General features: G+C 37.9%; 2 protein-coding genes and 1 non-coding gene across 3 annotated transcripts; 1 reads left to right on the top strand and 2 right to left on the bottom strand.

Moving 5' to 3' along the window:
* The first annotated feature begins 15,870 nt into the window (after positions 1-15,870).
* Positions 15,871-15,976, top strand: LOC121973928. The gene has a single exon (XR_006109832.1). It is a non-coding gene; the product is annotated as a small nucleolar RNA R71 (small nucleolar RNA).
* A 1,192-nt stretch (positions 15,977-17,168) lies between these two features.
* On the bottom strand, positions 17,169-17,754 carry LOC121970362 (WAT1-related protein At2g40900-like). The gene is made up of 2 exons (XM_042521044.1): positions 17,456-17,754; positions 17,169-17,369 (listed from the first exon to the last, which is right to left on the bottom strand). The coding sequence occupies exons 1-2, from the start codon at positions 17,662-17,664 to the stop codon at positions 17,210-17,212; spliced, it is 369 nt and encodes a 122-aa protein (XP_042376978.1). The 5' UTR covers positions 17,665-17,754; the 3' UTR covers positions 17,169-17,209.
* A 2,809-nt stretch (positions 17,755-20,563) lies between these two features.
* Positions 20,564-22,703, bottom strand: LOC121972553 (F-box/LRR-repeat protein At3g48880-like). Its single transcript, XM_042524206.1, has 3 exons — positions 22,648-22,703; positions 21,035-21,349; positions 20,564-20,951 (listed from the first exon to the last, which is right to left on the bottom strand). Exons 1-3 carry the CDS (start codon positions 22,701-22,703, stop codon positions 20,564-20,566), a joined length of 759 nt encoding a protein of 252 aa, XP_042380140.1.
* Between the last annotated feature and the right edge of the window lie 4,510 nt (positions 22,704-27,213).

Genomic DNA, 27,213 nt, shown 5'->3' with positions numbered 1-27,213 from the left:
GTGTGGTAGAACGAATGAATAGGATCAACAACAGTGTACATTTTGAATATGGTACCTTCTAAATCAGTATCCTTTACTCCCATGGAATTGTGGAATGGGCATAAGCCTAGTCTGAGTCATATTCGGATATGGGGTAGTCCAGCACATGTGCTGAAGGGAGATACTGACAAGTGGAATCACGTACAGAAGTTTGTCTGTTTGTAGGATATCCTAAGGGAACGAAAGGTGGTTTGTTTTATAATCCTAAAAATCAGAAGATCATTGTTAGCACCAATGCTCAATTTTTAGAGGAAGATTATGTAATGAACCATAAGCCCATGAGTGAAATTGTTCTAGAAGAAATGCGAGAGGACACGCCTTCTTTAGTACCAACAGTGCAAGATGAAATATCACAAGAAACTGTAACACGTATCACAAATGATAGACAACAATAGACAGTGCCTCGTCGTAGTGGGAGGGTAGTTAGGCAACCTGAGATATTCATATTTTTGGAAGAGTCTTCGGACTTGGTCCTTGGTGAACATGAACCTGATCCCCGGACATATGTCGAAGCACTCCAAGATAAAGATGCAGTATCTAGGCAAAGAGAGATGAACTCTGAAATAGAATCTATGTATTCTAACAAGGTCTGGGAGCTTGTAGAACCACCAAATGATGTAAAAGTCATTGAATGTAAGTGGATCTACAAAATGAAAAGAGGGATAGATGGGAAGGTGGAAACCTTCAAAGCAAGGCTTGTAGCGAAGGGGTATACTCAGAAAGAGAGAATCGATTATGAGGAAACCTTTTCACCAATAGCTATGCTTAAGTCTATCCGGATACTCTTATCTATTGTAGCTCATATGGATTATGAGGTTTGGCAAATGGATGTCAAGACAGCTTTCCTTAACAGAAGTCTTGAAGAAAACATCCATATGAGGCAACCAGAGGGGTTTATTGAAAAAGGCAAAGAGCATCTAATTTGCAAGCTAAATCGGTCTATTTATGGACTGAAGCAAGCTTCAAGATCTTGGAACATCCGGTTTAATGAAGTAATCCAATCATATGGATTTATTCAGTGTCCGAATGAGTCTTGTGTATATAAGAAGTATGATGGAAACGTGGTGGTATTTCTTGTACTATATGTAGTTGACATTTTGTTAGTTGGAAATAATATCAAAGTGTTGTCGGAAGTAAGGGTATGATTGTCCATGCAATTTGATATGAAGGACTTAGGAGAATGCGCTCATATTCTTGGGATCAAAGTAATAAATGATCGTAAGAAAAGGATGTTGTGCTTGTCCCAAGCTTCATATATCGATACAATCCTTGCTCGTTTTATCATGCAAGACTCCAAGAAAGGTTTTCTACCTTTTAGGCATGGAGTAGCTTTATCTAAAGAGATGTCTCCGAAGACATCAAAGGAGATAGAGGACATGAAGGCAGATCCTTATACTTCGGCTGTCGGAAGACTAATGTACGCTATGCTGTGTACGAGACCGGATATCTGTTTTGTCGTGGGTATGGTTAGAAGATATCAAAGTAACCCTGGACAAGGACATTGAACTGCTATAAAGCATATATTAAAGTACCTGAGAAGGACTAGAGATTATATTCTAGTTTACCAAACAGATGATTTGCTCCCTGTGGGTTACACGGATTCTGACTTCCAATCAGATAGGAGCAATAGTAAGTCTAAATCAGACTATGTGTTTACTTTAGGAGGTGGAGTCATTGCATGGAGGAGTGTTAAGCAGAAATGCGTTTCAGACTCAACCATGGAAGCTGAGTATGTGGCAGCCTCTGAGGCAGCCAAAGAAACTGTATGGCTTAGGAACTTCCTAATGGATTTAGATGTGATTCTTGGTTTTTCCAAAATCATCACAATTTATTGTGATAATAGTGGTGCAATAGCAAACTCGAAGGAACCACGAGCCCATAAGGCGAGTAAACACATAGAGCATAAGTACCACCTGATACGAGACATCGTAAAGCGAGGAGAAGTTGTTGTCGCCAAGATTGCATCAACAGGTAACCTGGCAGATACTTTCACTAAGGCCCTTCCGACTAAAGCTTTTGATCGACATTTTGAAGGAATGACAATCAGATGTATGACAGTGTTTATGACAGCATAGTCCTTTAGTATAAGTGGGAGATTGTTAGAGTGTATACTAAAAGTCTAGCTTTTGTAAACATTTATTTTGAAATAAAGAATCACATTGGTCAAATGTCTACATTTATATGCTAAGTATAGTTGCTCAATTAATTTATATTGTAGATAACATGGTGTGTGGTGTCACACACAGAAGATCATGTTATCAATTCCTTATAAATTATAAACAGTAGCTCATGACTAAGATGGATAGGAACAAACCATTGGAATAGTCATAGTGTAATTTGGTATTAGTTTATCTTGACTATAAAATTACACTAGTACACTCTGAGTGTATTGAGCAGGACCATTTAAGGTAAGTTCTTTTTATACTGACTGCATAAAAGAACAAGACCTTTGTTATTATGGAAGTGTGTGCTCTTAATACTGATATAATAACAAGTGCATATATTTAGTATTTATTTCTTTAATTTATCAAAGGGTGTGATTTAGTTCGATAAATTAATAGGCCCGATAAGTTAGGAAATAATATTATTTATAGTGTGTGTTGTTGATTATAGAAGAAAATTGTGTCCTAGAAATCTAGGTTGATGATATCCCCAAGAGGAGCTCATAAGGATTGTTATGTAAACCCTGCAGGTGGACTTAGTCCGACATGACGATGAAGTTGAGTGGTACTACTCTTAGAGCTTGATATTAATTAAGTGAGTTGTCAGTAACTCATTTAATTAGTGAGCATTCTATATCTGAAACACAAGGACACTAACACACTCATGATAAGAAGGAGTCCATATAGTAATATGAGATTGGTATGGTAGTTCAATAATAACTCTTTAGTGGAATGAGATATTATTGATGAACTCGAGTTGGGTGTTCGGGGCGAACACGGGAAGCTTAAGTTCATCAGGAGACCAAAACCAATTCCTCCTTTCGGTTCCTGTCATAGCCTCTTATTTATAAAGTCTTAAACCCACTTAAACCCACCTTCTTACCCATTCCAAGGTGGCCAGCCAAGCCAAGCTTGGAGCCCAAGCAAGGGCCGACCAAGATAAAGCTTGGATGGGTTGAGGTGTGGCCGGCCCTAGCTTGGAGCCCAAGCTTAGGTGGTCGGCCACATAAAAAATAAAAGGAGTTTATTTTAAAATCTTTCCTTATGTGGAAGACTGTTTAAAATTTAAATCTTTCCTTTTATAGCTTTCTACAAAAGATTAAGAGAAAGGTTTGATATCTTTCCTTATTTGTAGTTAAAAGGAAGATTTTAATTTTTGATAAAACTTTCCTTTTTTGTAATCATCCTCATGATTTTAAAAGAGAGTTTTAAAATTAAATTTTACCTTTTATAGTTTCTACAAAGGATTAAGAGAAAGGTTTGATATCTTTCCTTATTTGTAGATTGAAGGGAAGATTTTAATTTGGAGAAAACTTTCCTTATTGAAATCATCCACATGTTTTAATAGAGAGATTTTAATTTATAAAAGTTTCCTTTTATAACCAACCATGAAGGGAATTTTTAAAAGAGAAATTTTTATTTTAAAATTTCCGGAAACAAATTAGGAAGTTTTAATTTTGTGTTTAAAACTTTCCTTGCTTTGAGGATTTGAGGTGGCTGGCCATTAATAAGAGAAAAGGATTTTTTTTTATTAATTAAATTTTCCTTTCAATGGCAAGGAAAATAAGGAAGTTTTTATTAAAACTTTTCTTATTTGCCAAGACCAAGGAATATAAAAGAGAGGGTAGAGGTGCCTCACCTTAGAACAATACATCTTCTATTATTCCTCTCTTCCTTGGTGGTTGTCGGCCCTCTCTTCCTCTTCCTCTCCTATTCTTCTTCCTTATGTGGCCGGGGGCATCTTCATCTCAAGGAGCTTGGTGGTGGCCGGATCTTGTTAGAGGAAGAAGGAGAGATAGGAGGCTTTGTTTCTTAGCATCCCTTGGAGCTTGGTTGGTGGCCAAAAGTTCTTCATCTCTTGAAGATAGGTGGTGGCTGAAACTTGCTTGGAGAAGAAGGAAGCTTGGGTGGATTCTCGTCTCGGTAGATCGTTGCCCACACGACGTCCGAGATAAGAAGAGGAATATGACAGAAGATTGAGAGGTCTATAAGCTACAAAAGGTATAACTAGTTATTAGTTTTCGCATCATAACTAGTTCATCTTTTTGTTTAGATCTTGAAATACCAAACACAAGAGGCTAACGTTTCTAGGTTTCGAATTTATGATTCGAGTTTGTGTTTCTTTTGTTTTTTCGATCTTGTGATTCGATTGTTCTTAAGTGTTAAACCTAGGGTTACTATAAGGAGATTAAATATTGAATTTTGTTGAAAGGCTTTGTCTAGGAAGTGGTGGATGCTCCCATAACAAAGAAGGCCTAGTGCCTCGCCATGTTTAACCTGGAAGCTAATCTCTGAAATAAATATTTAATCAAATTTGTAACGTAGGTGGATTTAGATTAATAATGTTAAGCATCGTTTGCAATCCAAGTCTAAACCTCTAAGAACAGATAAGTTGAATTTGGAATCAATAATATTGAGTTCTGTTTGCGATTCCAAATTTAATTTCTAAAGAACACAATAGGTTGTTAGGAATGTTTCAGGACTTGTACAAAATTTTTATACAGGGGAACCAGTAAGATATTCTGAGTAGCAACCAACACTACCAAGGGATCTTATTATGGAGAGAGCTTTCAACATAGGATCTACAATGGGAAGTAACTCTCTCTCCATCTTTGTCTTCTTAAAAGTTCTTTCAGGAGGTTGAAGATGGTTCAGACTAAGTTTCCAATTTCTAGCCTCAGTGAACTCTGCACACCCAAAAGAAAAACAAATCTCTCACAAACATGTTATATAGGATACAAACAAAACCATATCAAGGTAAGTTGAATAAGTAATAAAAATTAAATCACATCCAACAAGTCAATTATAGGCATCTCTATAAAATTTTCTAAAAGATCACAAGAAATAATAACCTTGCTTTGCTAAGAGATACCTGAAAGTTCTAAACATGTGGATGTGACTTTCTCTGAATCAATTGATGGTTCTGGCTGTGGCTCAGGTGTTGGTGTCACCAAAGGTGGTGATTCCTGAGACTTTGCTAACTCTGCATAAGTCTCTACACATTGATTGACAATAAGCTCAATCCTTGCAATTGTCAGTCTCTAAGGGTTGTGTGGACAAAGGAGGTGATTCTTGAGATGTTGTTTCCACAACACAGCTCCCTACACATCCTTCCATATCATTAACATCAACATATGTGATGAAGAATATTCCCACATAAATATCTTCATGAGGATAATCAATTATAAGAGGATCACTGACTTCATTTGCATTCTTAAGTTGATCTACCTCGGTACATTTATCATCTGAAGATTCAATTTCACCATAATACTTTGTAAACCCTGGACGTAGATCTGAAAATTTACAACTCATTTCATTAACATTACAATCCTCATTTGAAGAGTCCTCATCTTTATATACATCTAAAATCTGCACTCAACCATATTAGGATCACAGAATTTGCCAAAATCTTTATTTTTATCGGCCCCCACAGCCTTTGTGTAAAAGGAACTCTTAGTAAAGGTCTTGGGAAATATTGAACTTCTTTTTTCCCATATTCCCTTTGAGCTTGCGTCGGAGGTCCAACTTGCTTGTCTAGTGTTGGTGTGATCAATCATTGAGGGAAAGGTACTAGTGGCCTTTAGACACTTCCTAGAGTAATGAAACTGAGTTTTTATAGTTTTTTATTGTTCTTCTCTTTAATTCTATACAAGTCCTTCTCTATAAGTTCTTCATGATTCATGTCACTTCTCAACTTAATATCATTACATAGTTCACTAGACTTTGTTTGTATAGGAAAGAGGTGATGTGCGTAGATTATATACACTTATTTAACATGTTTTGACGCACATTCATATATTTTACTCATGCTTTGTCTATGCACCTTCATACTCTTTGTCTTACTTTCAGCATAAATATTCTTCTTTGTTCGGAGATCTACTCTTGTGTATTTTCTATCTTCAGGAGTTGAATTTAGAGAAGAAATGATGTTCATGGTTGATCCATCCAACAAGCAAAGGAAGCAACACTTGCCATATGAGCCACACGACCATGCCGAAGGAGCAGGGAGGAAAATAACCTTGGTCGTGTGGAGCAGGCAGGCCATATAGCCTCAGCAAAGGAGGAGATTAATATGGTCATGTGGATCCACACAATCATTTTACCCCAGTAGCATAATGTCGTGTAGATCTACATGACCCAAGCAACATCTCCACATGGTCGTGCAACATTTCCAGAGAAGAGGCAAGCCGGGGCCGTGTGTGCCACACGTCTGTGCAAGATTTCCAGAGGCCAAGATTTGTAAGGTCGTGTGAGCCACACAGCCGTGTGAGCCACCCAGTAGCAAAGCAGTGCACGGTCATGTGAAGGCCACATGGCCGTGTGACCTTGGCCGAGAGCAAAGCAGTTGGGGTCATGTGTGCCACACGACCATGGCACGGGTTGTGTGGTGCTCGTGCCCTACTCTATATAAAGGGGGTTTATCCCCCTTTCAAAGGGGGAGGCTCTCCCTTTTGGAGAGATCAAGTTTTGGGCAAATCTTCACCTTCTCCAGCCTTGATCCTGCATTCCAAAGAAATTTCCATCTTCAATTCAATTCCAGAAGCTAGGGATTGGTTCTAAAGATCACTCATCATAACTAGATAAGTATTTCTAATCTCTTCTCTTGATTGAGATTGAAATGTTTGTGATCTCTTTATCTTCGAATCTCTATCTTTATATTATGGAGTAGATTCATTGTTCTTGGACTAAGGGAGTATTTGTGGTGTGATTTGATGTAAGAATCTCATGGATATGCCAATTTACTATCTCAATAATGTTGTTATATTTTGTATCTATTTGATCTTGTGTGGATTGTTGTGTTTTGATCTAATTACCATGCTTGATTGGATGTTTGTGCTACTTGTGGATCTTGTAGAGGGATTCCCTAAATCGTATGACCGAGGGGCGCTAGTGACATATTGCTCCACTAACAGACGTCTAGGAAATCACCTTGAAATGTGAAGCTAGTCTCTATAAGAAGGTCGAATAGTTGAGTGCATTTATCCCCTGTGCCTTTATGTGGATTGAATGGTGATGTGTTTCTATGTTGTATGACTGAGGGGCGTTGGTGACAAGTTGCCCCGCTAATGGACTTCATAGGGATCATGACTATTAAATTTCTAGAGGTATAGATAAAAGTTCCTTACCGGCTGACTTGTGCAGGAGAAAACCGGCAACTTCCTGCAAATGCATGACAATTGAGGATAAGAATTGGTAGATCACCTTACATTGATAAATATCACAATGAAATTGAACTCCTAGAACTCTCATAAAGCCAAGTTCTTACATTTGCTTTTTGTATTTCTATTTCTAATTGCTACTTAGTACATTCACTTCCTTTGTCGATTGTTTAGCTAATTCGTTGTGAGACATCTCTAGTGCTTATAACCAGTCCCTGTGGGATCAATAATCTTTTTATTACTGATGATGAAATCATGCACTTGTGGTTGCATAACAAGTTTTTGGCGTCGTTACCGGGGACATCGTCTGTAACATTAGAGATAATCATTTGAGTTAGACTAGATTTTTCTTTACTTTTCTATTACCTAGCTGTAACTAGTCTTAGAAATTCTATTTTCTCAATCTTATCTTTTATTTCTGATTACTTTTTCAGCAATTTTTCTTGTTGCAATTCAAATTCTGTATTTTATATTTTCAGAATTTTAGTTCAGTTTTCCTTGCTTTTCAAGTAAAGAGAAAATTTTGTTACTTGTGATCCTATTCTTTGCATGCGAAGATCTAACCTTGCAGGAGATTTATTACCTCTTGATCCAAAGATTGATAGAACTTTTCGTAGGAGAAAGATTTTTCAAAGAAATCAAGAAGAACAAGAACATTCTAATATGGCAAACAAACCATTGAAAGATTATACAGCACCGTATACCAGAGGACTTCGTTCTAGTATCACAAGACCATCTATTGAAGCCAACAATTTTGAGATCAAACCTGCAATAATCACTATGGTACAACAAAATCAGTTTGGAGGCAGACCAGACGAAGACCCAAATCAACATCTTGAAATTTTATATGAAATCTGCAGCACCATGAAGATGAACAGTGTTCCATCAAAAATAGTGAGATTATTATTATTTGGGTTTTCTTTAAGAGATAGAGCGAAAGAATGGTTGAACTCTTTACCAACTAATACCATAACCACTTGGGAGCAATGTGAGTAACAATTCCTTGATAAATTCTATCCTCCAAGTAAGACCGCTCATATGAGAAATCTAATTGCAAGCTTCAGATAGTCAGACTTAGAATCTTTATTTGAAGCATGGGATAGATACAACAATATGCTCAGACAATGCCACATCATGGGTTAGAAAAATGGCTAGTTATATATACTTTTTATAACGGCATCAACTATCATATTAAGGTGTCTTTAGATTCTGCAACTGGAGGGGCACTTATGAATAAAAGTTTAGATGAGGTCGAGGATATTATTGAGAGTGTAGCGCAAAACCATCATCAATGGGCAACAGAAAGAAGTGGAGGCTATTCCTATCCAAACCCAGTTAAAGCATCAGGAAAATTTAATGTAGATGTAATCACTTTGATGTCTTCAAAATTAGATGCCATTACTAAAAAGCTAGAAAATATGGGAGCAAATTCTGCATCGGTCAATGCCATAGTATGTGTTTGTGAAACTTGAGGAAGCTTAGATCATTCTCAAGACTCATGTCCTTTAGGAGATATTTCTACATAAATTAATCAATTAGAGCAATGCGATGCTATCATGAGTTACAATAAGAAACAGAATAATTCATACTCCAACACATACAACCCTAGTTGGAAGAATCATCCAAATTTCTCTTATAGAAATAATCAAGAACAAGGACCATCCACGGGGAGTTAGACCAAGCTATCGGCCTGGACAGCAAAGCTATCAACAACAATCTTATCAAGGCTATCAATTCTAAATTGGAGAAAATGATTGAAGAAGTTATTTCCAATCAAAATGAAATGAAACAACAGATTAAGCTACTCACTCAGAGAATGGATAATTCAAAGAAGCTCCAGAAAATACAAGATATCCAAATTGCCTAGATAGCTTCATCACCTTTAAGAGCATTAGAACAATTTTCAGGTAAACCTGATGTCAACCCAATGGAAGACTGCAACAAATTGAACTTAAGAGCGGACGGACCTTGGGAGATCCTCACGTGAATGCTCCAAAAGGGATGAAAATTCAAGAAGAGATCTCTCCTCCAACACTTGAACAAATTCAGATTCAATATGAAGAGCAGAGTGCCAAGAAGGTTGAAGAGACTCTTCCACTTTACCCTCAAATCCAAGTAATCCCTTTTCCTCAAAGATTAGTCATGATGAAGAAAGATGAAGAGTTCGGCAGATTTCTAGATAAAGTTAAAGATATTTGTGTTAAGGTACCTCTGATTGATACAATTCAACAAATGCCGAAGTTTTCTAAATTTCTAAAGGATATTATATCCAACAAAAGAAGAAAAGGAGACATCGAGACCGTAGCTCTTACTAAAGAATGTAGTGCTTTATTTGAGAAGAACACTTCCCTGAAGCTCCAAGATCTAGGAAGCTTTTATATACCTTACACTATAGGAGCTAAATTTATAGAAAAGGCTTTTTGTGTTTTGGCGTCGAGTGTTATCCTCATTCTATACTCAATTTGTAATAAGCTAGGGCTCAAAAACTTTAAACTTACTACCTTGGCTCTACAATTAGCTGATCATTCTTGCAGGTACCCTATGAATATTGTGGAAGATGTGTCAGTAGAGGTTGGTTGGAGCGTTATTCCCATAGATTTTGTGGTACTTGACATGGAAGAAGATCTGAAAATTTCAATCATATTGGGAAGACCCTTCCTTACAGCAGCTGGAGCAATAATTGATGTGAAAAACCATAGACTTTTATTGGTAATCGGTAAAAAAAGGTTAGAATATGATCTATCTAATTCTTCTAACCATGTCTCTTCTTTTCTAGCAAGTGTTTGCAGTAGGGTAGATGCTTACAAATTTGAGGATTGGAACCTCCATCCTCATGGGAGGTTGTCAGACAAAGAACATGATCCGGCGAGCATTGGGAGAAGGCCTCCCATTAAAAATGAACAATGCATCTGTCCTCCGAGGGTAAGAATGAGAGAAGAAGGAGCACACTCAACCCTAGGAGAGAAATCCGTATCTCCTTGGGTATAGCCATGAAAATGGAAACGGGGTCAAGCTAATGACCTTAAACAAGAACTTCTTGGGTGGGAACCCAAGGGTTCTTTTATTAGATTCAATTTGAGTTTTCTTTTTCATTAGTTAGTGCTTTTAATCTGTTGTTGTTTTTGTCTTCAGGTTGAACATAACTTCCATGAGCTGGCTATGATTATTTCATGGGCATGGAGGTATTGGAAAAGTTAGAAAAGAGGAAATGTAGCACTTTTTGGTCTTGACAGAGCCCGATCATGTACCATACACGGCCGTGTGACATTTCCAGAGAAGGAGGAGAACTCGGCCGTGTGACATACATAGCCGTGTGGCACTTACAGAGGTGGAGGAGCACAAGGCCGTGTGACTCACACTGGCCATGTGAGTTCACCCGAGAAGAAGAAGGATAAGGTCGTGTGATTTCACAGGGCCGTGTGAAAATTCTAGAGGAGGAGAAGAAGGAGGCCATGTGACACACATGGCTATGTGAGGAAGACAAAGAAGAAAATGAACACGGACATGTGACACACACTGGCCGTGTGAGCCCAGTCAAGGAAGAGATGGCACTGCCCATGTCATTTGGCATGGTCATGTGAATCTGACTGAAAGGAGGACTGCTTGGGCTATGTAGATCTACATGGTCGTGTGGAGCATCTCGACCTGGTCGTGTCTATAAGACACGGTCGTGCCAAGGCCGTGTCGGCCACACCCCCAAGCCAAGTCTTCTCTCCAACCCTCTCTCATCTTCAACCTTCCTTCTTAACCTCTCAGATCTAGATCTCTCAATAATTTTTTTCCACAAACTGCATCTAGATCTAGATCTAAATAGCAATTCTCCTCTCGTACCCTCAAGATCTACAACTTCCTTCCCTAAGATCCTATTTTTCAAGACCCATTCTCTCAAGATCTCACTTCTCCAAATAAACAACACTTTTCCCTCTTGGAACTCGACATCATGTCTAACCTTTTGAAGAAGCTTCGAAAAGAAAGTGGTGGTTTAAGCCAAGAAAAGGATCTATCAAAGGAAAAGGGCAAGGAGAAAGTCATAAAGGGGAAAGGCAAATGGAGGGCACGCGACGAAGATAACGATAATGAATTCAATATCATTTTTAGAAATGAGGATCATAAAGCTAGATTTGATATTCTTGTCACAAGGAAGGTTGTGTGTACACGATACATGGACCCAACTATTTTAAACATTTTAAGAATTAGAGATGATGTAAATTGGATGTTAGTTCTCTAGATTAGGATGACATTATGTACACACATCTTCCTACATACCCACGAATTATATTTAAATTCTTAAGCTCATTAGATGTCCACTATTCAAATGAAGATGATTATGTTGGCAAAATTACTTTTAGGTTAATGAATCAAGAAATTCAGTGGCCATTTAGTGACTTCAACAGTTATTTTGGTTTATCTACTAGCGGCTCTCGCAGGTTTGACCCTACATTTAATTGGAATAGTTTTTGGAATTCAATCACCAGACTGGATCAACCTTATGAGCCTTCTAGAGCTAAAGCTTCTCATATGCAAAACCTCATCTTTAGCTTACACCGAGTTATGAGTAAAATTATTTTTGGTAGAGGAGAAAGCGATGGAGTCATTAGGAAAGTGGAACTTTATGCTCTATGGGCTATGTTACATAAGGTTGACTTTGATTCTGGTTTCCATTTTTTGCAAAACCTAGTGAGAGCCGGGAAAGCATCCTCAGGATTGATTGTCTTTGGTGGATTGATTACCCAAATAGCTATAAATCTGGGTTATGATCTAGACGAGTTAGAAGTTGTTCATGGCAATGACATGATCGATATCGATGCATGTCTTGCCATGAAGCTAATTTGTCAAGATGAGAATGATTTTGCCTTTCCTAAGAAGCATGGGTTTTCTTTACCCCTTCCTTATCCCGAGCGAACCTCTGTTCGTAACCCCGCTAATTAGGTGATCACTGATTTAGATCCCGAGAATGTCTCTTCCTTGTCTAAAGACACCGAGTCCCACCTTAAGCCCTCGTCATCTAGACACTCGTAGTCGTCCGGACATCCGGAACCTACTAAGCACTCTTTTGCCTATGGTACGAGTCACTCCAGATTTGATTTTTCAGATTTCCGTGCCTCTCTAGACTCGCTTCAAGAGAAGAAAGAGGCCCAACGAGTAATGTTAAAGGGTTGCTTCACCTTGTCTGATGACCAGTATAGAGAGGTGCAAGGTCATTTTTAGTTCACAAGGAACTTTTAGGATCAGGTGGCTGAATTTGTCCAGGATTATGATACGGATCAAGCTAGAATGAGAGAGTTCATAGAGGGCATGACCGTTACGTGTTAATAAGTTGATGCCCTCTATGAATATCATAGGATCCTAAGCGAGACTCCTAGTTTTCCTGTTGGCCGACCGTGTAGACCTCCATTTCCCTGCCCTCCCCCTCCACCACCACGATATTGATTTCATCAGGATAATGAAAAGTTTAAGTCTGGGGGGGGGGGTGTTTATAACCTAAAATTTTTGTTTTTTTTTTACATTTTCAATTTTTCTTTTTTACTTTGCTTGCATTTAGTTTTTTCTTATGTCTTGCATTCAGTTTTTCTTTGTTTTATTTGATTGGCTTGTTTTTTTACTGTCACTTGATTGTCTTTTGAAACATTTTGTGGCATATTGAGAACATCATTCCTCATTACTGCTAACTTATCTAAGAGCAAAAGTGTTTGCGCGTTTATTTCTTGATTCATCATGTTTTGGATATAATGCTAGTATGTTTAGTGTACCTCTTTTCTCTATCTTAAGTAGCATGATATGAGCTAAGTATTGTATGGAAACAAATTTGAGTTTTGGCTTAATATTAAGTATTCTATTATCACTTTACTTGAGCTTGAATAGTTGATATCATTGGAATAGTCATGATTCATCTTATTTGTTTAGTACTTAGTTCCCATGGTGATTTCTCAAATTACATCTTGGTTACTAGATGATGCTCAAGTCATGTAAGCTCATTTGGAAAAATCAAAATATCCCAACATTTGCACTTATATACATTTGTGTTCAAGTGTTGTATCTTGCAATCACTAAATAAAGGGAAAAATAATGAATAAGGGATATAAAAAATAGTTGTCGTAAGTGGAAACAAGTAAGTTACCCCTTTGAGACCGAGTTCGGTTACTGGGGAAATGACTTCTATGTTTCTCTTGATATCGAGCACACCTTTGAGACCTTGGGTTGATTGAGAAATATGAACCAAGTGTGTGGCAGGTAAGTGTCTATCACCGGGAACATTAGGAACTCGATTGGATGATGACTTGATTAGGACAAAGATTAAAACCTGAAGAGTTTGGGTCACTTATTGCACTATGCACAAGAAACTTATGCTTATGTCATACTTGAGTTATTTTCACGATCATGCTTATCAATGAAACTTATAGATAGACTTAGGAAAGTACACTAGGTATTATAATGTATTATAGAACACATGAGTTTAGATTACGACATTTTACTTGAGGGTAAGCAAAGGTTTAAGTCTGGGGGTGTGATGTGCGTAGATTATATACACTTATTTAGCATGTTTTGACGCATATTCATATATTTTATGCATGCTTTGTCTAAGCACCTTCATACTCTTTGTCTTACTTTCAGTATAAATACTCTTCTTTGTTTGGAGATCTGCTCTTGTATATTTTCTATCTTCAGGAGTCAAATTTGGAGAAGAAATGATGTTTATGGTTGATCCAACCAACAAGCAAAGGAAGACAACATTGGCCATATGAGCCACACGGCCATGCTGAAGGAGTAGGGAGAAAAATGACCTTAGTCGTGTGGAGAAGGCAGGCCGTGTAGCTTCAGCAAAGGAGGAGCTTGACATGGCTGTATGGATCCATACGGCCATGTCACCCCAGCAACACGATGTCGTGTAGATCTACACAGCCCAAGCAACATCTCCACATGGTCGTGTAACATTTCCAGAGAAGAGGCAAGCCCAAGTCATGTGTGCCACATAGCCGTGCAAGAATTTCAAAGGCCAAGATTTGCCAGGACATGTGAGCCACACGGCTGTGTGAGCCAACTAGTGGCAGAAAAGTGCACGACCGTGTGAAGGCCACATGGTCGTGTGACCTTGGCCGAGAGCAAAGCAATTGGGGTCGTGTGGTGCCCGTGCCCTGCTCTATATAAAGGGGGTTTCTCCCCCTTTCAAAGGGGGAAGCTCTCCCTTTTGTGGAGATCAAGTTTGGGCCCAATCTTCACCTTCTCCAACCTATCTAGCATTCCAAAGCAATTCCATCTCCGATTTAACTCCAGAATCTAGGGATTAGTTCCGAAGATCACTCATCGTAACTAGATAAGCATTTCTAATCTCTTCTCTTGATTGAGATTGAAATATTTGTGATCTCTTTGTCTTTGGATCTCTATCTTTATATTATAGAGTAGATTCATTATTTTAGGAATAAGGGAGTATTTGTGGTGTGATTTGATGTAAGAATCTTACGGATATGTCAATTTCCTATCTCAATGATGTTGTTATGTTTTGTATCTATTTGATCTTATATGGATTATTGTGTTTGGATCTAATTACCATGCTTGATTGGATGTTTGTCCTACTTGTGGATCTTGTAGAGGGATTCCCTAGATCGTATGACCGAGGGGCGCTAGTGACACGCTGCCCTTTTAACAGTCGTCTAGGTAATCACCTTGAAAGGTGAAGCTAGTCTCTACAAAGAGGTGGAATAGTTAAGTGCATTTATCCCCTATGCCTTTATGTGGATTGAATGGTGATGTGTTTCTATATTGTATGACCAAGGGGCGTTGGTGACAGGCGGCCCCGCTAATGGACTTCATAGGGATTATGACTATTAAATTACTAGAGGTATAGATAAAAGTTCCTTGTTGGTTAAGTTCTGCAGGAGAAAACTAGCAACTTCCTGTAAATACATGACAATCGAGGATAAGAATTGGTTGATCACCTCACATTGATAAATATCACAATGAAACCGAACTCCTAGAACTCTCATAAACCCAAGTTCTTACATTTGATTTTCTATTTCTATTTCGAGTTGCTACTTATTACATTCACTTCCTTTGTCGATTGTTTAGCTAATTCATTGTGAGACATCTCTAGTGCTTATAACTAGTCCATATGGGATCGATAATCTTTTTATTACTGGCGATGAAACCGTGCACTTGTGGTTGCATAACAGGAGGTCATGCTTGAACCATTTTGAACTATGTTATCAATCCTTGCCTCCAACTAATTGAATCCCTCATTCTGTGACTTGTGATTTTTCAAAATCTTATAAGGTTGAACTATATTTTGTATGACAGACTCTTTTACCTTTATGACTTTCACTTCTAAAGTTCTCAGGTGAAATTCCATCCAATTTCTATTTGACCATTCTTGGAGATTCAATGTTACTCGATCAATTAATGTATATGCTTCATCCACACTTTTGTTCATAAAGAACCTCCAGCTAATGAATCTAATAAAAACTTATCTGAGAAAGAAATTCCCTATAGAATATATGTAGAGTCAGCCACTTTCCAAGCCATGATGAAGGCACTATCTTTGTAGACTCTTGAATCTATCTCATGCTTCAAATAGGGATTCTCCATCTGCCTGAGCAAAATTTGTGATGCAATTCCTCATGTAAACAGTTCTACTTAGAGGGAAAAGGTGATTAAGAAATTGCTGCTCCAATTGTTCCCAACTCGTAATGCTTTGAGGACGGAGGGAATATAACTAAATCCTTGCTTTATCCTTGATACTGAAAAGAAATGTCATCAATCAAACTGCATCTACAGACACTCCTTCACAGTTCACGATATCGTAAAGCTCTAGGAATTCTTCAAGGTGGAAGTATGGGTTTTCTGATATTTCTCCTCCAAATTTATAACCTTGTATCATGGTGATTAATTCTGGGTCTAGTTGGAAACTTTTTAATTCAATATGAGGTTGCATAATGGGAGACATAAATCTTATAGAAATGGGTGCAGAAAATTCTCTCAAAGGCCTGCTTGACATGTTAGTGCTCATGGATATCTAAAAAAATTATGAGAGAAAAAAACAAAAATACAGATTTAAGAGCAAGAAAGAAAAAGTAGAAACTAAGAAAAGGAAAAATTGAACTTTAAACTAATAACAAAAAGTAAATGTAAAATTTAAATTGCAAGAAAGAAAGGTGTAGAAATAAAAACAAACAAGTAAGAAAAACTATTAACATATCTAGAGTAACTAATACGATAATCGAATAATGTTAATAAAAAATAGTCCTTGGCAACGATGCCAAAAACTTATTATGAACCATCACTACAACAAAATCGCTCATAGACATCGGTTTTCCACCGGTGTCTATTTGATTTTCGACCGATGTCTATGAAGCCGATGTTAAAAGTCTGTCATTTTAGACATCGGGTTAAAACCGGTGTAGTATCACTTAACGACATCGGTCTTCGAATCGGTTATTAACCGGTGTAGTATTACTTAACAACATCGTTTCATCAACGGTGTAAAACCGATGTAATATTACTTTATAACACCGGTTTTACATCGGTGGAAAACCGATGTAATATGTATATATTTTAACAGCACAGATTTGATTTTAAAACCGATAATAACAAAAAAAATACACAAATATTCACAAATTGTACAAATATTCTTCATTCAATAATATCCATAAAATACACAAATATTCACAAATTATATAAATAATCTTCTTACAACAATATCCATAAAATACCCAAACATTCTTTTTACATCAAAAGCGATACATGTGACAACACAAGGGACACCATTGACGCAATACCTGAAGAACAAGTGATACACTACATGCAAAATAGCCGAATAGCATAAGAGCAGAGCCTTTAAGCCAGGCATCGCCTTTCTCAGGACTTTCGAAATGAAGTTGGATCATAGGTGAAGTAACAAAGGCCCCCAACAAAATGACCTTTCCAAAATGTGAAGATCAGGGAACCAGTGATGCAGAAGATGGCCCCTGCAAGCTTGGCCCTCCCTCTTACAGTCTTCAAGTTGAGCTTTTCCATCCTGAGCAAAAAAAGACCAAATATAGAATGATATTTGAATGAACTAAATTCACTGTAAAATTACTTGGAATTAATATCTGAATCAACCTCAGTACAATTGCCAATAAGAAAGTAAAAGCAGGAATGACATTGCCCAAGGCACTGGCAACAGTTGGAGAAATGAGATGGAGTCCAACGTAGTATACATTTTGCTGAATTGTTATACCCAACATAGCAAGAATGAATATTTTTAGCATGACACCAAATGAGAAGCTGGGTCTTCGATTCCTACAACCATGAGATGAGTTTAAAAACATTCAATTTGTAGTCATATATCTTATTCTCAACAATTCTAATGAGACATGCTCCTTGAACCTTTCGAGCACATAAGCAAGAGGAGCCAAGATGAGCATGGCAATAAGGTGCCTGTACACTACGAAGACAAGTGCACTTAGTCCTTGTCCTAATGCAAGCTTGCCGAGGATGCTGGATCCAGCATACGCGAACTGGGACACAATCATATAGAAGTATGGAGCACATGCTTTCACGGAGGCCATGATCTCCTCACCAAATTGTTTGTGACAATTTTTATTGTCCTTGGTTCTTTATAAAGGAAGAAAATCATATTGATTTTGTCAAACAAACAAGTCTAAGATAGACAAATGCTTTGAAAGCTAGGAATAGAAAAAAGATGAGAGAAAAGCAGGCAAACAAGTGCCAACAAGCTACATCAGACTCCTCTAACTGTTGTATCATTTTCTCCAGCAAACAGACAAATAAATCATCTTGTCGACAAGATGAAGACGACTATAGAGAAAAGCAGGCAAACAAGTGCACTTTATTCTCGTCGACTAGGGTTTCTGGAATTGAACAAGAAGAAGAAACCAGGCATACCTTTGCTATCAATCTCGTCGACATGGCTCTCCTGACCTTTGATTTTGATGCTGAACCATTTTTTGATGAAGGCCTTAGACCATGATGAGATTATACTATGTATAGCCAGCCGTGGTTATATTTCTTCAAATTTATTAACATATAAAGCAGTGGTATTCAAATTGTTCACACATGATATCTTCTATCCAGCCCTGCTAGACACGCAAGTCATATATAAAAATTCAAAGAAGATAAAAATTGTTCACACACACAAGTCATATCTCCTCATGAAGCTCTAATCTGGAAAGGTCTGGCTCCCTGGATTCAACTACCATTTTCCAGATTTTTCCACTTCGTGAAACCAGAGGGAACTTGGACAACAATATGCAAAAATTGAAAAGGAAGTTATGAAAAACAATATCAAGATATGTCTGCAGAGCCAGTTTAAGAATGTATACCTTGTGCAATAGGAACGATTGGCCATCCACATAAATAGTTACATCCCCAGCAACATCCGAGAATATCCTACACAAAACAAAACGACATTTCTTTATAGAGGAAACGCAGCGATGTCACAATTCTAAAGATGCTAAGAACGATACCAAGTCATCAGACTGGCTATTCTCTTTGTCATTGAAATTAAAGAAAGAAAGGCAAAACTACAGGATAATCTCAAGAAACCATCAAGAACCATAAAGATTTGAAGTGAGAAGAAGAGACAAGTTTCAGGAAAAAAAAAAGAAGAGGTTTTCACGAAAAGAGCATTTGCAATAGATGTCCTTCAAAACCAATTAAACGATCCATATATAGTAGGAGATAGAGCTAGCGTAAAATGATCCATATAGTCGACCACACCTAGTGGGATAAGGTTTGGTTGTTGTTGTAAGGTGTAAAGTGCACCATACTAGCTTTAGTCTTGCATGTCATGCACGCTAAACTTTCCAAACCTACTTGTCGCGCCAACTCAAGACTAGATTAACCTAACCCAGCCCATTCATTTCTAAGCCGACGTGATATTAGGCATGGAATGCGGGCTGGCCACATCTCGCTCATCCCATGCCCATTGCCACTTCTAGGGATTGGCACTTAAAACAATAATGACATTGAAGGTAATTTCTACCAATTAAAAGATTTATGCTAGTGGATTAATAAAAAAGTATGACAACAATCTCTACCCGTTATTTCAACAGAAATTTGTCATAATATTGGATGGATAAATGACTGCCTTCTACTACAAGTTGGCAAGCTAATGTTATGTTCACGTACGGAAGACATAGCATGTGGAAGAGTTTTTTTCAAAGTTGCCTCAACTACAGCTTGTTGAATGTTCTGTCTACCAATGTAGTTTAGAAGAATATTTTCTGGAACTTTCTTTCCCTGCCGAAAGCCAGGAACCTGTATGAATAAGGTTTTTTATCAGGAATTGCATGGCATCACAACATACTACTTCAATAATGAGTATTCAAGAAGAAAAGGTAGATAAAGGAATTAGAATCTAGTACTAGAGACAGAAGGTAGAAAAAGAGAAGAAGCTTCCAGTGACATTTAAAAGGCCATTTTTACTTAGCATGGTCTTCCCTCAACTTTAGTTCAGCATAGAAATGACTAAACCCCAGTACAAGCAATTCCAATCATGCTTTAAGTGGAAATAAGTAAATAACAGGTACTGGAAAACATAACTATCAACAAACTTGGATCGGATGAAAAGATAAAAGGGGAGAACAATATTGAATTCCTTGACATTCCAAAGAAAGAAAGAAGAAATATAGATTAGTATATGTCAGAGCCCAGAGGGCTTAGTAAAAGTTAGGTAGCATATTCAAATTTTTCTGATTACTATAGAGTGATAATGATCAAAACAGAAAATGGAAAATAATTTAAGTACAAAATTATCCTACAGATGAATTCTTATTCATCCTGTAACAGTAATAGACCCCTTAAATGACTGCATACTGAAAATAATACCTTTGCCTTCTTAGAAAATTCATCTAAGACTTCTCCGTAACATTCTTGGCTTATTGCTGGAGGAACTTCTACGCTTAACCTAATCTGCAAATAAGATGAGCTATCAGGGAATTGACATAACCATACTTCCTGGACAAATTGATTCTCGTGAACTTGTAGGACTAACAATCGATTGAATGCACTCAAGCAAGGGGAAGAGAGATATCAAGAAAGCTATAGCCTTGAAGCAAGATTGCCTCTTCATTTCAATTGCCAGATGAACAAACAAACATATTTCCAAATTATACAAGAAGATAGGTAGAAAGTAAGAAAATTATAGCCTTGAAGCAAGACTACCACTTCCACTTGACTATCAGATCAATTAGAAGTAAAAACGATTTAGAAGGTAGAAAAAGGAAAGGTACAGACAGTGGAGTGAGGCCCTTTGGTCTCCGTCACAATGAGGTTGGCTGGCAACCTATCTTTCGTCTTCTGAGCAGCGGAGACACTAACTTGGGCACGGAAAGGCCCCGGGTTTCGTGAGGGAGGTGAGTGAAGGCGTGGGAGGGAAGAGGTGGCGAAAGACAAAGGTTTGGGGAGGGAGATGGGGATAGCAAAGGATAGATTGCAGGAGCGCGAGGAAGAGAGGATGGGTGGGGCGAAGATGCCAACTATCTCCATCTCCAGATGCTCCAGATCCTTCCACCACCGCACCAGCTCCGGGATTCGAAGGTCGTCCTCCAGCATCAGGTTGTCCGGCAAAGCCAGCGCCTTCAATCTCAGGCATCTGCGCTAATAATCGATGAGCAAATTCGTCGAACAAGTAGTGAGCAATGAGGGCGACGAAACCAGAAGGAGGCGTAGACTCACTTGACAGAGGCATAGGCGAGGTCATGGATGGAGACGGCAGAGGAAAGGGGGAAGGCGAGTTGGTCGACGATGCCACGGGAGCGGTGGAGGGTGAAACGGAGGAAGGCGGAGAAGGAGAGGGGGGAGTGGAGGCAGTAGCGGAGCGCAAAGGCGCGGGAGAAAGGGCTACAGGGCGTGAATCCGAGGGAGCGGAAGTTGAGGCGGCGCCAGCAGCTAGGGTCGAGGGAGGCGCGGTACCAGGACTTGCAGACGAAGGGGACGGCGACGGCGAGATCTCCGAGGGCGAGGCGGCGGAAGTGGAAGAGGGAGATGAGGCTGAGGTTTAGGTTTAGGCTGAGAGAAGGGGCACGATATTGGTTTAGGTTTGGAGGGAATTTTGTGAAGTGTTGTAAATTTTGGCCGGTGAAAAAATTAAATTATTTTTTTTTGTTTATTAACACTGGGTTTTAAAAACCGCTGTTAAAACCGATGTCTATTAACAAAAAAAGGCGCTCATAGACACCAACTAAAAAACCGATGTCTATGAACGAAAATCTGCGCTCATAGACACCAGTTTTTAGAAAAATCGGTGTAAAATACTCAAAGACATCGGTTTTTGCTTAAAACCGTTGTTGTTCCACCGATGTCTATGAAGGTTTTTCTTGTAGTGCATAAGTGCACGATTACGTCGTCAGCAATGCAAAAGATATCAAACTCATAGGGACTATTCATTAAGTACTAATTAACTTCGTACAATGAATTATCTAAACAATCGAAGGATGGTTCACAAATGCTAGAAGAGAGGTTGAAGAGAGGGAGAAGGAAAGAGAGAGTAGATAGAGGGAGAAAGAGTGTAAGTGAGTGAAAGTGAATAGATTATAGGATTTCAATTTCGTTATGATACTAGTTAATGTATCTATGCATTATTCATCTACTTAACTTCATGCTTACACTTATGTAGGGATCCTAATTAAAGCTTAGCACAACCCCGAATAGGTTGCACCAGAGAGTCTACCCAAGTTATACTGCTATTAAGTAAAGAAGTATCTCTAGAAAGTCTGTTAATGGGATACTCCTATCACTAGGGTCCCTCGGTCATTCAATTCTAGAGTTACCTGATTTACTTTCTAATGGTCGATTAATACAATTAAGTATAAGAGGTAACTTAGGAAGTTTCGTTAAAGGGTTATGCTCTGTCACAGGGCCCTCCGGTTATATGTTCCTAGATTATACAAGTCATTTCCTAACATTAATTTGGGAGAACCCTCCAAACTCTAATTAACCTCCCTAGTAGAGAATTGATCCCTGTTTCAAGGAAACACCGTAGAAAGTAAGGAATATCTTCTATCATAACGCCCCATAATTATGCAATCCAATGTTCTTCCTCTACATGGTGATCAAAACCATACATCTACATGAATTGACCTCACATACATTTCATCGAACACATATAAGGCACAATACAAATAGAACATGATATAAACACTTCATAGCACAAGAAAATATCCGAATACATAATTCATACATCCACAATCACATCATAGCTACTTCCTACATCCTAAATCTAGAAATTTATTTCGTAGCAAGGGAGATACAACTAGAGATGAAGAAAGAAGCAAAATACAACTCAATACATAGAAATAGAGAGAGGAGAGTGATTATCCTTGAAGCGTAGTGTCTTTGGAGGCATTCCCTTACTCTGGAGGTGGACGGATTAGCAAAGATGGAAGATCTAGGGTTCTTCCAAGGGGGGAACCCTTCTCCAAGGAATGGGGGTGATCCCCAAGCCAAAGATCCTCCAAAAAGGGAGAAAACCCCCTTAAATAGGGTTGGGTACGGGCTTCACAAGGCCCGTGCCACGTCCGTGTGGTATCCACACGGCCGGAGCCTTCTTGGTCTCGGCCTTAGTGACACGGCCATGTTGATTCACACGGTCGTGTTCTGCTCCTTCTCTGTTAGAGTTGCACGATCGTGTGGGATCACATGGTTATACTCTACTTGTTGCTGGATGGGTGACACGACCTCAGCTTCTCCTCCACACAACAAATTTCTTCTTAGCCTTTGGTCAGGTGACACGACCGTGTGGTTTCACACAGTCGTGTTCGTCTTTGTCTCTGAATGGGTGGCACGGCAATGTGGGATCACACGGCCACGTACTGCTCCTCCTCTAGTCCGACCACACGGCCATGTAGAGTCACACGGTCATGTATATTTACATGGCTGTGTGCTGCTTCTCTTTTGGAGTATGGCACGGTCGTGTGAGTTCACATGGCCAGAACTTAATTTGCATGGGCAAGACCACACGGCCATGTGGTTTCACAAAGCTTGAGCTAGATTTTCATAAGTTACTCCAATGTACATTTTTTGCTCCATTTTCACTCCAAATCACATCCTATCAATCAAAATAATCAAAGAGTATATCTCTAAACAAAATAAGTGGAAATATAACATCATAATGAAATAGGATACAATAAACATAGATTATGCTAATAAAATACAAGTAGATGTGTGTTAAAACATGCATAAAAGTGCATATAATCTACGTACATTACTTAACAATCAAATTTAACTAGCTTTCAACATCTCTAAAATGATATAAAGAAATGCCAAGGGGTACATTTTATTTATGAAAACCAAAAAGAGTGCTAAAGTAAACCAAGAGATTATTCATGCAACAAAATAAAGACATGGTATCTTCAATGACAAATTAAAGATGGAATGGAACAAACTCCCCTGAATTTCAGGTGGTCGAATACGGTTCAATAATAGGAGTCAATAAGGAAGTGGAGTACACTTAATGGTAGTGAGCATCTTCTTCATGTGATCAATATTATCATGTTTAGCTCCCTCCATCATCAAAGCCTCAAATGGATCCATGGCTACTAAATACATATCCTGGTCTTTCCTGAAACAATGAAACCAACAATATTGCCAGACACAGGAAGCTTAAAATATCAAACACATGGATATATAAAACAAATACGTATCAAGGCACCAAACAATTTAGTAAAATAATTCTAAGATCACCAAACACCGATGTTCCCCGGCAATGGCGCCAAAATTTGATAAGAGTCTAAATTGAGCGTCATGAGTATACTTATCAAATTAACAATGTAATTCCAATAAACCCCTTAACTTCACAATGATGTCATAATAAAGAGCCCAGGGTCGAATCTCTTGAGGAACTAACAATCGGATGTTTATCTTAGACTTAGAACTATTTTGAGGTTTTTCTTTATTAAAATGGGGGTTGTTTGATTTTAATTCTAAATCTAACCAATGTAAAAGCAAAATAGTAAGAAATGAATTTAATGCATGAATGAAATCTAACTAAGTACCAATAATTAATTCACAACGTATTGTCACTCTACGCTATGAGTTTCACCATCAACACAATTAAACTAAGGTATGAAATAGCAAGACACAAATGAATTATATAAAGCAAGAATTAAATCCTAGCTAAAGAAAACTAAACTACTCAATAGAACCAAAATCTAAGCTAAAGCAAGATGAACAACTACTTGGAACTCAATTGAAACTAAGTATCCACTACACTTGAATTCAAACAATTAAGCTAAAAAGAACTATGATTACTGAATCCAAATGACACATTGAAATCCAAATCGACCAACAATAAAAAGAATGCTAAAAAAATGAAATCTAAACCATCTCCACACCAAACCACTTCTCAATCAAGTCTCTCCTTACTGTTACACAAGGAAGCTTGGTGAAACCTCACTTCGGCAATCGGAGAAGAAGCTCACAAACACTATACTCAACTTGACCTTTGCCAAAACCATAGGACAACTCTCCAAGTGAAGCTGATGAAGATCGGAGCTGCCAAACTCAGGGGATCTGCAATTCTGTGATTCTAGAAACTCTGATCCAATGTGGCACTAGTGGTGGATGTAAGGTTGTCGGAAGGGATCGAGTGATACCAAAGGAACGCCGCCGATGATCACTGCTGTGAGGCAGAGCCAATGAATTGAAGGAACACCACTGATTAGGGCGGAAATAGAGTCGTCGAACCAGAATTGTCAACACAGGAACACCTTAAAGCGAGCTTAGATGGCTGGAACCTGGACACCAGTAGCTGGGAACCTCGTCGTCAATGAAACTTACTGAGAATAAAATCTGGAGGAAGAAGATGGTGGGTTGCGTCGTGCAATGAAGAAGATCGCGGATGAATAGTAGCGCAAGCCACTGTTCATCCATGAAATCTGGGTTTTTATATCAGATTTTGAACCAAGTTTATTTGGGGGTTTAAGTTAGATTCAAATGCAACATTAGGGTTTTGTTGAGGTGGGTTTGACTTGGGTTAAGATGAATAAGTAGGAATAGGTTGAACTAGATTGGGTATGATCTTCTCCATTTGTGGAATGGATCACTTGTTGGCCTTGATCATGTACCAATTGAATCAACTCAAGTGCCCTACAAAACTAAATTTAAATTGTGAGATTAATATCATGAATTAAGATAAAACAATATACACTTGAGATAAAACAATCTCCATGTATAAACATGATAAAAAGTAAATATAAACATGTGAAATTAAATGTAATACACCAAATATTAACCCAAAAGACTATATCAAATAGTAACTCATCAACTTGTTGACCCATGTCAATGTTTTCGGTGCATGGACATCGATAAACTTCTCGGATAAAGTTTCAATAAGAGCTCACCATGTCAGCACACTCCAGACATCCAGGAGGGGATTTAAGCACTCGGGTGGGGATATAAAAAGAGGGTTTGACTAGCAGCTTGCAAACATCAGTATGAACAAGTTTCTCTCCTGCGCGCTGCTCGATAGATGACTCGACAATGCCCGAAAGCTACTTCAACGATGACTACGCTAAAGACCTACCTTTGAGTCATCAATATTGTTGACATTTCAAATTACTTGCACTTAAATTGATATTGTATCTGTAATCTTTACGATTGATTAGTGATTGCCCAACGAAAGCACTCTCACATATAGGCCTTAGAGTAGGAGTCATCATAGGCTCCGAACCAATTACGACTTGGTTGTGTTAATGTTTATTTGCTTTTACATTCTATTTTTGCTGCCTATTATTACTCTCAAATGTTTTTCGAAAAACTTGAAAAATCATGAGCGTTATTTACCCCCCTCTAGCGCAACGATCCTACACAAAGTCATCTGAGTATAAACCATTGGAAAGCTGCAAAGAAGGTGATGAGATACCTTCAAGGGACTAAAGACTACATGTTTGTATTTAGACGTGCTGAAAAATTAGAAGTGATTGGCTACTCTGATTCAAGCTACGATAGCTATATTGATTCATGAAAATCAACTTTATGATATATTTTTATGCTAGCTAATGGAGTTGTGTCTTGGAGAAATGCAAAATAGACGTTAACTGTCACTTTCACTAGGAGGATGAGTTTGTATCCTATTTTGAGGTGACCTCACATAGTATTTGGATAAAGAGTTTCATTTCAGGGCTTAGAATTATGGATTCTATTTATAGATTATTGACGATATATTGTGGCAATTCAGTTGTTATTTTTTTGGGGATAAAAACAATAAAAGTAGGAATTAAACTAAACATATTGGCATTAAGTATCTAGTCATAAAAGAATATGTTAGAGATAGGACAGTGGTTATTGAAAACATTAGCATTGAATTGATGATTGTTGATCCTAAAGGCATGCCACAGTTGAAATTTAGGGATCATGTAAAAAAGAATAGAACTTGTTTCTATTTAATTTTAGTTGTAAAAATAATTTGGTAATTAATGAAACTCAATCATGATGTATTCTCATATTTGTGTACACATTCAGTAATTTGAGAAATATCACTAAAGTTGGACCTTGAATAAGTATAAGGTGTATTCATTAAGAAACATCGGTTGAGAAGCATGATGCATTGTGATAGATGGAAGATAATACTCATGTTTAGAGAATCTATCATCATGATTCATGTATCTTATTCACTTATTTAGTGAATGATAAGATATATATGTGTCAAGTGGGAGAATGTTGGAAAGATTTTATTTTTAGTAAAAATCTTACCTTATTAAGTAACTCAAATTTGTTAAGATTTTATTTAATGCACATTTTTTATCTTAATTAAGTATTCATATATTGTAAGATTTAAATGTGCATAATTAATCAAAATCTTACCTTAATAGGCATATCATATCTTTTAATATGCTATGATTTTTGTGTCATGATTT

Source organism: Zingiber officinale, chromosome 4A (genome assembly GCF_018446385.1).
Source record: "Zingiber officinale cultivar Zhangliang chromosome 4A, Zo_v1.1, whole genome shotgun sequence".
Lineage (NCBI taxonomy): Eukaryota > Viridiplantae > Streptophyta > Magnoliopsida > Zingiberales > Zingiberaceae > Zingiber > Zingiber officinale.
This window is presented reverse-complemented; position numbering and strand designations above follow the sequence as displayed.